This window comes from Macaca thibetana, chromosome 12 (assembly GCF_024542745.1).
Source record: "Macaca thibetana thibetana isolate TM-01 chromosome 12, ASM2454274v1, whole genome shotgun sequence".
Taxonomy (NCBI): Eukaryota; Metazoa; Chordata; class Mammalia; order Primates; family Cercopithecidae; genus Macaca; species Macaca thibetana.
The window spans coordinates 32,162,321-32,179,439 of record NC_065589.1 but is presented as its reverse complement, the minus strand read 5'-3'; the positions used below and the strand labels follow the sequence as shown (position 1 = coordinate 32,179,439).

The following is a 17,119-nucleotide window of genomic DNA, read 5'->3' as shown; positions in this document are numbered from 1 at the left end:
TATTTTGAAAACACCATAGTGTCAGCACTGTCACATGCTAATATCACATAATGAAGTACGTTTCTATGCATTCACCAACTGTGTAGTGAGAATATTACTGTGTGGACAACAGTGGGGTATTTCAGTGGGGATACAACATGGAATTAGGCATTGTGCTTTCTAGATGCAACACTGAGAAGTTAGAATCTAGTATGGTAGAAAAATACCTTTAGCAATTACAAGGTAACACACAACAGTATACACCAAATGCAGTCAGTGGAAGCACAAGAAAATCGGTGATTAATTCTGACTTAGTACATACCATGGGTACTAGGAAGCATTGCCAGGATATAAAAAGGCAACAAGGAAGACATTTATGCACAAAGGACTGACAAAGAGAGGTGGGGAATCTAAGGTATTCCAAATAGAGAGCGGGCCAGATGAAAGGACTTTGAATGTGAATTGAGGAATTTGGGGATTAGTGTCATCCAATTAATGTTTAAGAAAACCTTGACTATACTTCATAGGATGGATAGAAGCAGGGAGAGATTGGAGGCAGCCAGAACAATTAGGAGGCAATAGTAGGTGATGATGGGATTTTTGTCTTGGGTGGTCATGCAATTTCGTATAGTGTGAAGTTAATTCTAAAAGCAAATAGGTGACTATTTATTAGTTATAGCCATTATCATTATTAGATACTATGTGATGAAGTAGAACTATTTTTAATTGGAGTATTATTTAAGTAACTAGCCTGTAGGACCAGGTGTGACTTGACAGTTGTAACTCCAAGATATACTGGGAAAATATGACAGAGAGAGATTGAGACTCCAAGAAACTTAATGTTTCAGGTTTTAAAATATTTGTAAGACTAACCACTGCTAGAAAAAACATTGCATTAGATATCTACATTTTAGATAACAATCCCACCAATAATAAGAAAAGTGAATTAAGAATTTGAAACATGGTTAAAATAAAAAATTCTATGCAGTGTAAGATGAAAAAATAAGTGTTTAATATTTTCAGCTTTGAAAGAAATAATCAGGATGATGGGTGTGGGTAGGAGAGCATATGCTTGTATATTTTTTCTATTATAACTTTTCCTCTCTTATCAAAGTCATTATTTAATCATTTAGAAATATTCTGCTAAATAGTCAGTAGATTATCTGACTAAAATGATTTCACTAAAAGTGTGAACAAAGCTTAGTTACTTGTCTACTCTGTGCTAGCCACCGATACAGGCTGGGGTGCAATAGTGAATGAAGCAGACCCAATACTCTGCCCACATGAGGTTCACTTTCTAATGTGATGAAATAGATAATAAATAAATCACTAGATGGTATGTTAAAAGGTAATGAGTGCTATGAAGAAAGAGCAGACCAAGGAGAAAGAGGGCTGAGGAACATATTGTAATTTTAAATGAAGGCGTCAAGGTAGACCTCTCCGAGAAAATGACATCTAAGCCAAGAGGAAGGAATCTTTAAATTTTGGATTTTAAATTCAAAATTTGGCAAAATTTTTTATTGAAATTTTTATTTTTATTGCTTAAAACATCAGTGGAAAAGAAAGGGCAAATTCTTTTGTTAAAGCTTAATCTCTCAAGGGAAAAATATTTATCTTTGCATTTCCACGTGTTTTAGTGATGCCTCAGTGATATCCTTACTGAAATTTTCTCTGTTTTGTAATCCATTCCCTTATCTAGCCTTTTACTAAACGAGAAGACTGGAGACATTCATCCATTTATCTACAGAGCCTAGCAAGGTGCTTGACACCTGGTAGGAGTTCACTGTCTGAGACTTGAATGTCTAAATGCTCTTATTGGCATATATATTTTTATTAAACACATAGGGATCATGTCATGCTAAGGTCCTTTATTTTATAGAACTCACATTTATATAATCCTTTGGTTACTTTTCCTGACATTCTACAAGAATATACACTTCTTTTCATTAAGATTTCCTTTGTATTTCCCCTTTTCAAAGTGTGAAGTGCTCTGGCAGTAGGCACTTAAATTATAATTTAATGTTATAATCTAATTCCTCGCCTGCAGACCTCTGTCAACTAGGACTGAGAATACTAAAATATCTTATGATGGTAACAAGGTGATTTCTTTTATACTCCTTGGAATGAAATAGCATTTGGGGAACTGTTAGTTAGAAGAAAGGATTCCAAATAATAGCTCTTTGTTCAGAGTTCGTCCATCAATTCATAGATAAGTCAACTGGCACTCATCATTTTAAATTCATCAGGGGCCAGTGCAGTTAAGAGGAATATAAAGAGTACTTTAGCAATAAACAGAGGCCTTGTTACAATATAATGTGTAGTAGGAAAGAGGATTGGAAGATCTATAAAAACTGCCCAAAGAACCAAAAATATAATTAAAGCAACAAAAAGACATATTGAACACAATCTCAGGGACTATTTCAGGCAATAGCAAATGTCTCTTCAAATATAGAGACGGAAAGTAAAATAGAAAACTAGTTTCATGAAGGGAGTGAGAAAAATCCCAAACAGAATTATAGGAATAGGCTCACAAGTGTTGATTTTCTTATGTTATTTTTTACCTTTCTTTAAAATGATTAGAAAGTGTCTAACCCAGATATCGGATAATTTGAAATTCTCAGATGAGAATAGAGACAAGCAAAATAAAAATATAAACCAAGGTAATATCTTAAGCAAGCATGGTTCAGAGTAGCATAGATAAACTGATACACAAAAAACAAGTGAAATTTACAATTTACGCCCAAATTTTGCCAACTAAATACAGTTGTTTTAGGTTCTATCAAAGTTACATCTTATCTAAAATTTTTTTCTTTTTCTTTTCGTTTTGTAAAAGCATGTAGGTTTACACATGATTTCCTCAAGAACTAAAAAACAGTATTTCCAGTAGAAAATATATTTCGATGGTAAATTTTCATTACTTAGACCAAAGGTTTCACCTAATAAAACACATCAGAGTTACCTGGGGAGTTTTCCTAACAAACACACTTCTACTCAGACCCATTAGCAGAGATATTTGAATAGCTTATACTAATCTTTGGAAATACACCGAATACTATCACTCTTACTTTCTAAAATCTTCAACTTCTGTCTTGAATTATAATTAGACAAAAATTGGCAAATTAAAACAAAATTTAGAATCAGAATAGCATGTTATCAGAAGTGACATGTAAGTTGATTTCCTGGGTACAGAAGCAGAATTCAGACTTCTGTATAAGATCATCTCTTCTGTAGAAGTCTGGTCATCACTCATAGTAAATAAATAAATAATTGTGGTTTCCTTTGTGCTGAGTAATTCTAAAATATTTTTAAATTTAATAAAGACAAACTCCAACTATTTAAAGTGTCAAGCTTGAGATTTCAAACACTGGGTCGAAGGAGATAGATAAAACTTTAACTCAAAGATAATTTGATAAGTCAAGTAAAGGACAAGATATTTTTGGTTAATGTTGCCCAGGAACACACATATATGCTCACTCGCACATATACAAACACACATAAAATGTGCAGTACAGTACATTGTTCAATCTTTCTCAGAAATACAAACTTGAAATTCACATATTGTACCTCTGATTTTAAAAAGAAACTAATAAAATTATCTGTTGAGAGGAACATCTTAAACATATCCCATCAATTTTAATGGAAAACATTAACATAGTTTTGTGTGTAAATGTAAGTTAATATGTATACACACTCACACATAAACAAGATATTGGAACATAGTATATTGGTTTAAAGGCAATCAAGACATTATTTTACATTGCAGAACACAATCATTCTAATAACAAGAGACTCGGGTGCTTCGGATCTAAAAGAGGCATCTTATTTCTACAGAGATTATAGAAAAATAACGGGCTTTCTTCATTTTAACATTTGAAAAGTTTAGTGCATGTTATAAAGCAAAAGGAGCATAGAAACAAAGGTCTAGAAATCATTTATGGAGTTCCTGCTGCCTACTAAAGTTTTGTGTGTGTGTGTGTGTGTTTGTATGTATGTGTATGTGTATGTGTAATGGGAGTGGAGGTGGGGTGGCAAGATTTAAAAGGATTAGGCACTTTGGCCTCAGTCCTAAAACTGTGAGGGAAGTAAAATGAAGAATTAGTATTATTTATTTATTTATTTTTGTCTTCGATGATTACACTTAAACCTTCCAGAAAGAATAGCCCAATGATCTTCCTTACTTGAGGAAATTCGACTCATGGCCAGACTTCTTTTCTCTATGTCCCTGTCCATCCCCTTGACTGCTGATTACTTTGAAGCAAATCTCAGATATCATACTATTTTATCCTTGAATATTATAGTGTATATCTTTTAAAGGCAATGACTAAAAATATAACTACAATCCTAAGATCAATCTTAAAAAATTATACTTCATATAATCAAATATCAATTTATGATTCTAATTTCCTCAATTATTTCAGATATGTTTTTCTTTATAGTTTAATTTTTAAAAATCACATTCTAATTAGCTTGTCCTATAGAGTTTCTTAGGGAGTCTATATTTTGTCTCCCAAGGTGTAGTTGAAAACATTTCTTTCTCCCCTGAATTTTGTGGAAATTGAGAGTTAGATTTAAATGGTTTCAACAACAGAATTTAGGGTATTTATAACGAGTAAATGATGTCTGCTTCTTAGATGTTTTTCCAGTTGTTCCTCTTCTTGGCTAAGAATTTGGTAGACCCTGGCTCAAAGATTATTATGGCAAAGTTATCCAATTCTGAACGCCATAGTATAGAGAAGGAAGTAGACATGGATATAATTAACTCTAATAAAAAGCAAAATACAATATACTTCTAGAATGTTCCACAGTGCTTGGTTTTGTGTCAGTATTAAGAGAGTTATAAAGTTTCAGTTTCTTCATGAACATAATTCTGGCATGGAGAGGGCAACCCTTAGGACAACTCCATCAAACACAAGAGCTCTGCAGAACACAATTTGATAGATAATCTTGAAGATTCCTTCTGGCTCTAAATCTCAGAGTGATGATGAGCTGTATGGTACAATTCACAATGTTTTTGCAAACTCATGAACTTTCCTTAAAGCTGTTCTTGAGCAAAGCTAGAGAATGATAAAGGGGAAAAGATAGACATATAACATTTCAGCTAAAGTGAAGTATTTCTGGCTTGTCAACAACGCTACAAGTAAACTTAGAATAGACAGTGTATCTGCATGCTTCAGTTCCTCTTCCAAGAAAACAAAACAAAACATCTGCCAGTTACAGGAGCCATATATCTGAAGAAAAGTGACAAGCAATAGGAAAACAACTGGAAATCTGGGCATTGTGGTTTCATTAAATATACTATGCCTTTATTTAATATATCTGTGTATTTTACCTTTGGAATATTTTTGTGTGTTTTGTATTGTGTATTCTGCTAAGATTCATGCAACTGTTTCTTCAGGCACAGACAGCACACATTGTCCTGGAAGATGGAACTAAGATGAAAGGTTACTCCTTTGGCCATCCATCCTCTGTTGCTGGTGAAGTGGTTTTTAATACTGGCCTGGGAGGGTGAGTAATGCTTCTTTTCCAAGGCTTTACTCTTCCTCTATGTAGAGAAATAACCGGATGATCTCACTCGTGGTGGCAAGTTGAAATCACTGCATCATAATAAGATTTCATATTGTCCTGAAGTTGCACTGTGCCTTGTGCATAGCCTACTGCAGCGGTCCTTGAAAGAAAGTTAGACATGAACATACTGCTACTGTAAATGAAAGACAACATGGGCATGCTGGTGGTCCCCTGGATAAAGAGAACAAAATGAATTCTAGAAACTTAGATTTTGAGGACACAGGTTATGTGAGATTACCAAATGGTTTTTCTAAGGGGAGGTATGGGTCTAATTAAGGTGAAAATTGGAGCAAGGAAAAGAATGGATAGTACATTCTAGTGTCATTTCATTAGGAAAGAATCAATTTTGTACATCTAATACGAAATACTATAAGTAGATAAGAAAGTCCTTGGGTATTTTATGTAATTTTGCACTCTAGTAAGAAAGTTGAAATAACAGATACATTTATTATCTTTAATCAATGAGAGAGCAGCTGTGTAGATCTAATATTTTCAGTAATTATCAACTATGACCTGCCTTAGTATTTAAGACCTGCTAACATGTACAGCAATGAAAATGAGAGTTGCTACAGAAATTAAGTGGCTGGTTTTACCTAGTTAATAAATGTTTGTTCACCTGGGAATCAGGAGGCTAAAGTTCTAAGGATAACTATATAATATTGGGAACATCACTTAAGCTTTTTGAGTTTTAGTTTCTTCATATAAAAAGTGGGGGGCTGGATTAGATACTAATTTAAACTGGGGATTTAAACATGTCTTAAAAACATGACTAGATTGATTGAAGGGGTTTCCAATAGAGATTCAATCCAACTAGTATTCTATGAAATATTTGATAAATTCTTTAGAGAAATTTGAGTTAGCCTCATAAAGACAAGGGGGCATTAGGTTCACCGATACTAATTGACCAAACTTCCATTATATTATTAATTTATATTCTTTCTTAAAGTCTTGCCTCCCTGTGTGATCTGAAGAATATTAGATGGGTTTTTAAATAGTTCCACTGGTGAGAACATTAAATTACAGTGTATTGAAACCTGTTTGCAAAGTTTTGCTTCACCAGGCAATTATTTAAGCTTTTCGACAGCACTAATTACTAGCTGTGTTAATATACCTGCCAACAAACAACTGTTTAATATAGATCAGAATGATGGAGGGCACTAGAGTTTTCTTCTCTGTGATAGATTACAGGTAATAAATCTTGTCACATCACACAAGTCAAACAGGAGCTGATGGATTAATTTGCTCCCAACATTGTAGTTCTCTAAAACAAAGTGTATTTATTCATTTACTGAAGAGTATTGTAAGCATATGTTTAAAGGGAATGGTCAGTTCTTTTATGGAAAGAAAGAAGAAAGAGAAGTACAATCAAATTAATTAAAGTTTTTTTTTTGATGTAGGAAAAGGCATTCATTTATAAGATTAGTCCATAGACCCTATTTTTCCATTGAGAAATGCTGCTTTCATTCATTACGTGCCTCACTCAGTAAGGTGGTTGATAATTAAAGGGGTTATTTTGTTTTTCATCTTCAAGCAATGCTTTATATTGTGGGCAGGCCTTGGTTAAAAAATTATCAGTTCCTGACAGATAAGAGACAGCTGAGAAATTAACTGATGGAAGCTGTGGATAAACACCACAGCCCTCGAGTCACCTTAGGGATTGCAGAGCTGGAAGAGTAAGTATGTTGTTGACAAAGTTAGTTCTGGTAGGCGCTAGTCTGGATGGTGTTGAAGAATTTATGTTGACTACTGCCTGTGTTAAACTTTATTGCTTTCAAAATCGTTGATTCTGTCCCCCTGAGCACCTAAATTCACTTTCAGTTGTAATCCACAAAAAAGATTTGGCTTAACTCATTTTGCAGAAAGTGAACATGGAAGAGAGCAGAAAAAAAACCCCCTGAATTGCAATGTATTCCAGTGCATAGAAAAAGTGTAGATAGCTCCTGGTATTTATGGGAATAGTGTTTCTTCTTCTTAAGAATAAGAAATGTGTGTGTGTGCATATATACACATATGATATGTATATGCACACACATACACACACATGATATATTTGTATTTTTCCTCTCACCCAAACTTTAAAATATAGCCCTCCTGCATTCCTCCCTAATTACATATCAGCATCTTTTAACTTAGAAGTCAGAAAGGCCTCAAGTCAGGTCTGTCAGATGAATTTTTTTTCTTAGCAGATAATAACTCCCAAACTTATATGCTTCTTTCTAAAATTAAAATATTTTAAAAATCAACTTTATTGAGTTATTCTTTCATATAAATTAACTTACTTATTTTAAATATTCATTGAATTTTAATAATCATATATACTCATGCAACCACCACTAACACAATCAGGATACTATTCAGTATCCTAAAAAATATCAAGAAAAGCTTTTCAATTTTTTGATGGTTACTATCTTGGTGAAACTGGCAGCCCTCAACAGTAAATATCAGTTTGTGCTCAATAATATCTGGTAGGCCAGGGAAGTCTTTAGAGTATCTGCAAACTTTAAATAGAGCAGCAATATTTTAAAAATTAAGATGCTAGAAAGGGATTTTTAAAGGAATTTAAAAATATAAAGAAATTGAGGGGATAAAACTTATATGAAAATATACCTTGGTATTCATGAGTTGGTTTTTCTTTATATCAATTATATCATGGTATAAATTTTTATATTCTGTCATAAAATTTCCCTAGGTTTGCTAAAATCTAGAGACATTCTTGTTGGATTCTTCTCATTTTCAAGGGTTACATAATTCAGAGCATGTATGCAGATTATAGCTTTGTAGTTACATACATTACTTGTTGATACTTTTTTGGCATGTTTACCCAGGTACCCAGAAGCTATTACTGACCCTGCCTACAAGGGACAGATTCTCACAATGGCCAACCCTATTATTGGGAATGGTGGAGCCCCTGATACTACTGCTCTGGATGAACTGGGACTTAGCAAATATTTGGAGTCTAATGGAATCAAGGTAGTACCAGTGATGGTCATTTAAAAAGTCTCAATTTGAGGGAGTATAGTTAACTTATTCTTAAGAATTAGGATGGCCAAAGTTTCTTCCTCAATATGGTAGTACAAATCATTAAGCTCAAGTATTCAATCTTATTCCTAGGTATATGAGAATAATCTTTAACTTGACAGTATTTTGAGTTTCATTTCTTAGGGCACTTTGAATTTTAATGCATTGGATGAAACTTGGCTTAACTTGAAAAAAATGTTGTTATAAGTTCAAATAACAACTGTGCTATAAAATAATTGGGGAAGAATCACCTTTTAAAAGGAGTTTAGTAATCAATTCTGTATCAATTATTTGCTTTTTAAGCTTAATCTCTAGGGGATGATTTAAAGATAGCTTTTATGCCAGTCTAAAAGTAAACATATTAAGATTTCCTAAACAAGGTAACTTTGAATACTATCTTAGGAATATATATCATATGAGCAATTCAAAAATTTATATTCCAAATTCAATCCTATTTTTTCACCATTCCATTTTTGAATGACTTCAACTGATCATTTAACTTAGTTTTCACTATTTCTCACAATTTCCCATCAATTTTTTTCTCTCCCTTAAATGTAAATTAAAAATGATTTTGTTCATCATGTGCATTAAACCAGTAATTGTTAATTAAATTCTTGATTTTTTTTGCCATGCATGTCAGAAGGGGGACCTAGTTTAGCCTCAGGATTTACCAAGCCAGGTAAGCCTGCTCCCTCTCATGATGGTGAATGCAACAATTACGTATTTTAAAAAAGAGCTTTTTTTTTTTTTTTTTTTTTTTTTTTTTTTTTTTTTTTTTTTGCCTCTTCTTGTTTTCAAAAATCCTAAGTCTCATGTCAGTGGATATCATAAAACTTAAAAACAAATGCAAATTGACTCACAAGAGTTAGATAATATTTTGTGATAACCTCTTTAAAATGACTGCCTGTCTTTCTAGGTTGCAGGTTTGCTGGTGCTGGATTATAGTAAAGACTACAACCATTGGCTGGCTACCAAGAGTTTAGGGCAATGGCTACAGGAAGAAAAGGTGAGAAATGTAATAGGGCATCCATCATTACCTAAGGAAGATTGAGAAGGTGCCTGTAGATTCAGAAGTGACAAGCAGACAGAGGAAGATCATGTAGTTTGGGATCTTTGCATTTCAGAGAGGGATTCCTTCTCTTACTATATAAAGGCTGAAATGTCTGGATTCCTCCTGAAGTGCTGATGAGCACGTATTTTCAGTTTATCCACTAGGTGGCACTCATACATGCTTGGTAGCATTTCACATTTGGGAGAAAGGGGGTAAGATAAAATTTTAGCATTTTCTCTTTTTAGCAATTGAGTCTTTTACTCTCCTTCACCGTTTTATCTAGAATGTAGTTATGGAACTTGCTTCATGGGTTCTAATGTTCTAGTACCAGCTCTACTGTTAACTGGTTGTGTAACTTTGTGCAGGTCACATAATCATTCTATGCAATACTTGTGTCATCTCTAATTCTTATGAGTATAAGCAGATTACCATCAAGTTTCGTTGGGCTTCAACATTATGACATGTAATTATATATAATTTCATTTGAAGTATTAATAATATCAGAAAAGGGTTATAACACTTTATCTTACACTTTTAGTTTAAATATTAATTTCTATTTTTTTTTTTTTTTTTTTTGAGGCGGTCTTTCACTCTTGTTGCCCAGGCTGGAGTGCAATGGGGCAATCTCAGCTCACTGCAACCTCTGCCTCCTGGGTTCAAGTGATTCACCTGCTTCAGCCCCCCCAGCAGCTGGGAGTACAGGAGCCTGCCACCATGCCTGGCTAATTTTTTGTATTTCTAGTAGAGAGGGGGTTTCACCATGTCGGCCAGGCTGGTCTCGAACTCCTGACCTCAGGTGATCCACCAGCCTCGGCCTCCCAAAGTGCGGGGATTACAGGCGTGAGCCACTGCGCCCAGCCGTAAATATTAATTTCTAATGAAATAACAGCATTTGCCTTGTTTGGATGTTAGAAGTATGGACTTGCGTCCATTAACTTCATCTCCAGTTTTGCTGTAGCTGCTTTTTGTTCAACTGCTGGGCCTGATATTGACAGAATTTTATTCTAAGAAAGTGCTGCGTCTCCAATGAGTGTCTATCTATGGGGTCTAAACATTGCTTCTTTCTGACAAATAAAAAAAAAATCTCGATCCTGGCTTTTTAGATCTCATTCTTTCTAAATTTTAAAAGGGAGAAGAAGGCATCCATATCATATCCTGGGCCATCGTCATTTTCTTCTCAACTATTATCTGAATTTATCTTCCTTATCCAGGCAGCTAATTTCTGTAATCGTCATTTGGGAGACACACTTTTCTCCCCCCAGCCCCCACAACCCAAGGTTTCCTTTTCCTTTTTTGTTATTTGACCCTTGTTCTCATAGCTTTTCCATGTCAGAACTAATAGTTTTAGTGTAAGTCTAACCAATGGCTTGTAAGTTTGTTTTTTAAATGTGCTTTGGATCTTCTTCCATGATCACAGACATGTAGAGTAGAAAAGAATCCAAAATAATAACCAGTTCAACTCCTTCAATTTACAGGTGAGAACAAATACATTGCTTAAACATTTCTCAGATAATTAGTGGAAGAAAAAAAAACTAAAACATGTTTTCATTTTTCTAACTTCTTTTTAAAAATTGTTGTTTTAATAAAAAGCCTCCAGGGGAATAGAGCCTGTTTTCTTGATTCCTAACTCATTACTCTTTCTTTATACTACATGTGTCTCTATCCAACCTAGTCAAAGAAACAAAACAAATGGTGGTCTTGCATGATGGACTAATAGGATGATCATGTTTTAGAACAACATGACTACTCAACATGGCCCTTCAGAAAAATGTGTTGAGGGCCTACTCTGTGCCAGGAACGTTTGGCTCAAAACATAGATTTGCATAATATTGCTTATGAAGTTCACCAGTGTGATTTAACTTACTTAACATCCTGGGTTAAAAGCAACCGAAGTGTAGCAGAAGATTGATGTTCAAAATTTCTCATTTTTTACTCTGAGAAAGAACCTGGGTATTAAGAGTCCTATGCCTAACTGTAGCAACAATTTACCGTGTTCTGACAACACAGTCACCCTGGGTCAGAGAAAAGCAAGAGTGGAGAAATTATTTACTGCCCAAGAAGATAGATGAGGCCAGGTTTGTAACTTGGAAACAATATGCTGGATTTAATTTCCTCCAATTTCACTGTCACTACAATTTTTTTCGTATAGGTTCCTGCAATTTATGGAGTGGACACAAGAATGCTGACTAAAATAATTCGGGATAAGGTATAATCATCATCTTTAGCCAAATCTATGTTTCTCTGTGTGTGTGTGTGTGTGTGTGTGTGTGTATGTATGTATGTATGTTTCCCTCAATGCCTAAGGGATCCATTAATATGTAAAGGAGTGAATCTGGCCAGCATCTGCTATTTGGGTCTCTGTTATTTTGCTTTACTATTTTCAGTGCAATTTTCAAGACTGAATATTTGATTGGTATGTTTTTGACTAAATGGACTTGATATTCATTCACCTGGCGGTTTGTTGAGTATCCGCTATGTGTTTATTATACCAACAAGTCAAGGCATTTATAATTCAGCTCATGTGATAGAACTTTAGTGAAACAAGTGGAAAAGGTAACAAATTGCATAACAACGTTGCCTGAAATGGAAACCTACATGCTGAAAAATACACTCCAGGAAGTGTACAGCATTGTTACTATTATTTGTTTTGTCCTTGTGAAAGAGTTATCTGTTAAATTAATGCATTATCTTTCATGAACGTGCCAAATAAGCCCTGCATGCGTTACTTCAATTATATAGTCTTTGTTGAGACCATATCAATGACCAAGGTGATAAAAGGGAAGGTTATCTTTTGCTTTCATGTCTGATTGCTACAACATCTGACCCCTCCTCTGAGAATATCTCATCACCATCTGCTTGTTGAGTTTATTATTATTTTACTTGAAATTTCCACATTCCAAATCAGAAAGAAACATTACTTCACTAATGTTAACTAAATTCCCCAAATGCAACTAAAGTTTTCTTACTAAATATAATTACATAAAAATAAAAAGATAAATGATACAATTTGAAACTACGCATGTGGGCTGGGTGCAGTGGCTCACGCCTATAATCCCAGCACTTTGGGAGGCTGAGGCAAACGGATCACTTGAGGTCAGGAGTTCGAGACCAGCCTGACCAACATGGTGAAACCCATCTCTACTAAATATACAAAAATTAGCCAGGTGTAGTGGCACATACCTGTAATCCCAGCTACTCAGGAGGCTGAGGCAGAAGAATCACTTGAACCCAGGAGGCAGAGGTTGCAACGAGCTGAGATCACGCCACTGCACTCCAACTTGGGCAACAAGAGCCTGTCTCAAAAAAAAAAAAAAAAAAAAGTACATATGGGAAAAGGAATCTTCAAAAAAATCTTTTGTAGATTTCTTGTTAGGATACAGGCTCTCTGTAAACAGAAGGAAAAACAGCTTTGAAAATAAAAACACGTCCAAATACCCATGGCCAGAAGGAAGACAGTGAGCATTTACGCCATCATTCTATCCCACCTCTGATTTTATTCACTCTACCATGATTTTCCTGAGAATAGGTGTTAGTGAAATTATATATCCCAGGGAGATTCTTGTGTTCTCTCAGCCTAATGATGGGTGTGAGCAGTAAACAATGACGAGACTATAAAGGTGGGAAAGGAATACAGTTGAAAAAATCAATTCAGATGGCAGAATTGGCAGGTTGAATAAAATATAGTCAGGCCTAATGATTCAGGAAAACTTTACAAGACCGTACTTGTCTTTCACGTGATATGTTAGGTTAAAATGAGCCCTCCTTTTATCATAGGCAGTTAGGTTTTCAAAATTGGCTGAATAGATTGGCACAGACAAAATAGTATTGCCTCATAATTGTTTATCAGTGATGGTGGTTCGTATTAAAATGTATATTATGGCTTTCACTTCTATTAATCTTAGTTTGAAAAATAAGATCGTATTTCATTCCGAATGTTTTAAGAAAAGGGGAAGGATAACTGAAAACCAAATTTCAAAATTAGGGATCCATAAATATAGACAAGAGATTATGTGACTTGGATTCTAAAAGTAAATACAGGCCACCATGAAATTTAGTAATTTACTATGGAAGTGAAAGGTGTTTTTTAGGTAATGTTCCCAGACTTAGAGGCAGCACTCTGAATTTAATAATAGCACTGAAATAACCATCATGCTTGCATGACACATAGGTACTTTCTACTCTCACTTACCCCCAAGTGACTTCTCCCCCAAGAAATACATTTAAAAGGGAAATGAAGGCTTCCTTCTATTTCCTTCAATGCAATAATTTTGTCAGAGAAGGGCAAATCAATGAATTATTTTGAATTTTTACCCCTCAATAAAATCTTGACTACTAAATATAGCATATCATTTTTCTAAAAGCAGACTTACTAACAAATAAGTAAATCTCAAGATATAGCTGAAAAAAGATGACATTGTCATGTTCAAGCTAGCAAGGGTAGTTTGCGAAAACTTTACAAAGGGTTGAACATTCTTTAAATTCAGGCCCTTGGGAACACTTGAACATGAATATGTCTAAAATAGTGAATATTTTCGTTGCAAATTCTAGAAGTTTATGACTTATGTTGCATTTCATCTTTGTGAATTAATATTACTATCACAATAAATGAATTCTCATTCTTTTTATTTTTTTGGTATTTTTAGATTCCTTATTGTCTCAATAGATTTTTTTTGTCCACTTCTCTCAGAAATGTCTTTAGGTCATATACACCGAGGAGTGTAAGTTTACTAAATATCCCAATTTGCATCAGCCCAGAGCCTGGAGACCTGAATTCTGATGCCTTTTGACTTTGCCTACATCAGGCAATGGTGTCAGCCCTAGAAGAACTAATTATATTTCCAAGAGTATTTCCCAAAATGCATGTGCAAATTACTTAATCTTTTCAGTTTGAGAAGACGAAGATCTTTCACTGATGATTATGAGTAGTTATAAAGACATCTAAATCTTGGAGCAGCTGTTTAAAGTCCCTTTGAGTTTATCTTGTCAACACCTTCATCGTTGCTTCCTTTTAACTAAATTTTTTAATTTGATAGGGTACCATGCTTGGGAAGATTGAATTTGAAGGTCAGCCTGTGGATTTTGTGGATCCAAATAAACAGAATTTGATTGCTGAGGTTTCAACCAAGGTGAGGGGTTTTCCTTTATATTTTTAAGTTTTATTTGATCCTGTTTAGACCTTTCTTGAAATATCAAAATCTTCATTTAGGCAGAATTTATCTTCCAGAAGCACCAGTGTTGAGGGAAAAAAGGGATCTCATAGTGGCTAAAATACACGTTACAAAATCAGTGCATTTAAAGCTGGTAAGTTTTACTTACAGGCTTACATGGGAAACTTCATGCCCCGATTGAGAGGATTTTTACTATTATTTTAGTGTTCCCTCCACCCTTTCTGATTCTTCAGCTTAGGATTTTAACAATGTCAAATAAAGGGAGCACTGAATTGCCAAAGATAGGTACAGTGATGATGAGGAGTCAGAGCTAGTAACCTGCCAGAGAGCCAAGAGAATTTTACAGAAATCAGGTACAGTAATCAGAGTCTGGGGCATTTTGTGCGGGAAAAATATTTATTCATACACTAAAGATTTATTGTGTTATAGCTTTATTTCAAAATTAATGTTCATAATGACGACTGAGTCACCCTAAAGTGAAATTCCTTTAGTATACATTTATAAAAAGGTACAGAATACATTTTAGAAAGAAGTTCATTGGTTTTCATCGAAACCAATGTTTCGAATGTAGGTGTGAGTGAGTTTCTTGAGCTGCAGTCTCTGTCCTTGGGGAACATAGAGCCTTGTGGAACAAGCAAGCAAGTAAATCACCATGTGCAGAATCCTGTGATAAATGCTGTCCTTGGAGTGTGCATAGCATGCTGCAAGGGCATGCATGGGGCAGCATTGAAATGGGATAGGTGGATCAGAGAAGGCTCTGTGGAAGAGTGAGCCTCGTTCCGAGACACAAAGAGCAGATAGTAACAGTTAGGTCGATGGAGAACCAGAAGAACTTTGTTTCAGGCAGAAGGAATGGTTTGCCAAGAGGCATAGAGGTACAGAATAACATAGTATGTTTGAAGAGTTACGCACAGTTTGGGATGGCTGAACAAAGGGGTTCGCACCTCTTGGTTTACACACTTGGGGAAGGATGAGTGGAGATGGACTGAATGAAGCTAGGTCTAGAAGGTTTCATATCATTGGCTAATCAGCACTTCCAGAAACTATTGCCAACCCATTCAGTGTCATTTTGAAGCAAAGTAAAACTGAATAAAAGAGCAAGCAACTAGAAGGTTATTGTAACTTATTGGAACAAAACTTATGAGACCCTGAACCGAGCAGTAATAGCAAGAACAGATATAGCAGCCTAGGCGGCTTATACAAATGGGAGAAGGAGGTGCTGAATGTGGCCAGGTAAAAGATCATCCTATTTTCTCACCTAAGGATTTCAACTAGTTTGGTTGAGCATAGTGATTATGTCATTCGATATCTGAGATGTTTATGGGCTACTGCTATAAAATTTTTTTAAAGAAAAGTTTTTGATCCACTTTGAAACTTAAAGGAAGAATTGCTACCTTCTGTTTTTACTACATACAATGGGAGATAAAAATAGAGCTTCTCTTTCCAAGGACTATGTATTTGGTTACCACGGGGCTTTACATGTGGAGAATTTAGCCCTGTGGAAGCCTGTGTGGCATCATTGTTATTGACTGGTTCTACCTTGGGGTTTATTTTTACTATAGCAGAGATGGCTGCAAACTTCTCTTCCATCACCAGTGTGGCAATGGAGTCTCTCAGAGAAACTCTACTTTATCCAAGTAGAAAGTGAGTGTTATTTCAACAAAGGCGATTGAAATTCTTTGACAGGAAGGAATAGAAAAAGTACATGTGGACACAAAGTTTGATTTTAAATATGTTTATTCACTACAACATTTTATTCCTAGATATAGCAAACATACACTTTTTTGCCTATGATATTTCATAATTATCATGGTTTATTCAACGTGGTAGCTCTGGTCTTTGAGGAAAATAATAACAACCAAGTTTTTTTGAACACTCAGTTAATTTTCGTAAAAACTCCATGTCATAGATGAAGAAATAAGCTTAGCAAGTAAGTCTATATAAAATCAAATGTAACTTGCCCAAATTTAGCATCAATTTGAATTCAAGTGACTCCAGAGTCTCTGTGGCTAACTTCATGCTATTTTTCTTTGCATTTTGATGGGGGTTTGATGGAAAAGCCTTAAAAAGCTCAATTTCTAGATTTCTGCTGCATGAATTCAAGAAACCTCTTCAAGACTCCCTGTGAACCTATTTTCTATTTGGCCTGCATCTTACAAGGTCTGAATATGTTTGCTTCTCTACCTACGAACCTTTTCTCATGCTTTCTTCTTCCCCTTCTTGTCTGAAGAAGTCAGTTTCAAGAGTCAGCTCATTGTTCCTGTGTGAAGCTTCCATGACTCAGCTAACCTTTGGATTCCATGTCATTTAATAAATAGCTTCAGTATAACCAGGATCA

General features: G+C 34.9%; 1 protein-coding gene across 1 annotated transcript in view; it reads left to right on the top strand.

The window, feature by feature from the left end:
* CPS1 (carbamoyl-phosphate synthase 1) overlaps positions 1-17,119 on the top strand; it is a 117,797-nt gene that overhangs the window by 11,218 nt on the left and 89,460 nt on the right. The window contains 5 exon segments of the mRNA XM_050751434.1: positions 5,375-5,484; positions 8,370-8,514; positions 9,479-9,568; positions 11,763-11,819; positions 14,647-14,739. Of these exon segments, the coding sequence (XP_050607391.1) occupies positions 5,375-5,484; positions 8,370-8,514; positions 9,479-9,568; positions 11,763-11,819; positions 14,647-14,739 (495 nt within the window).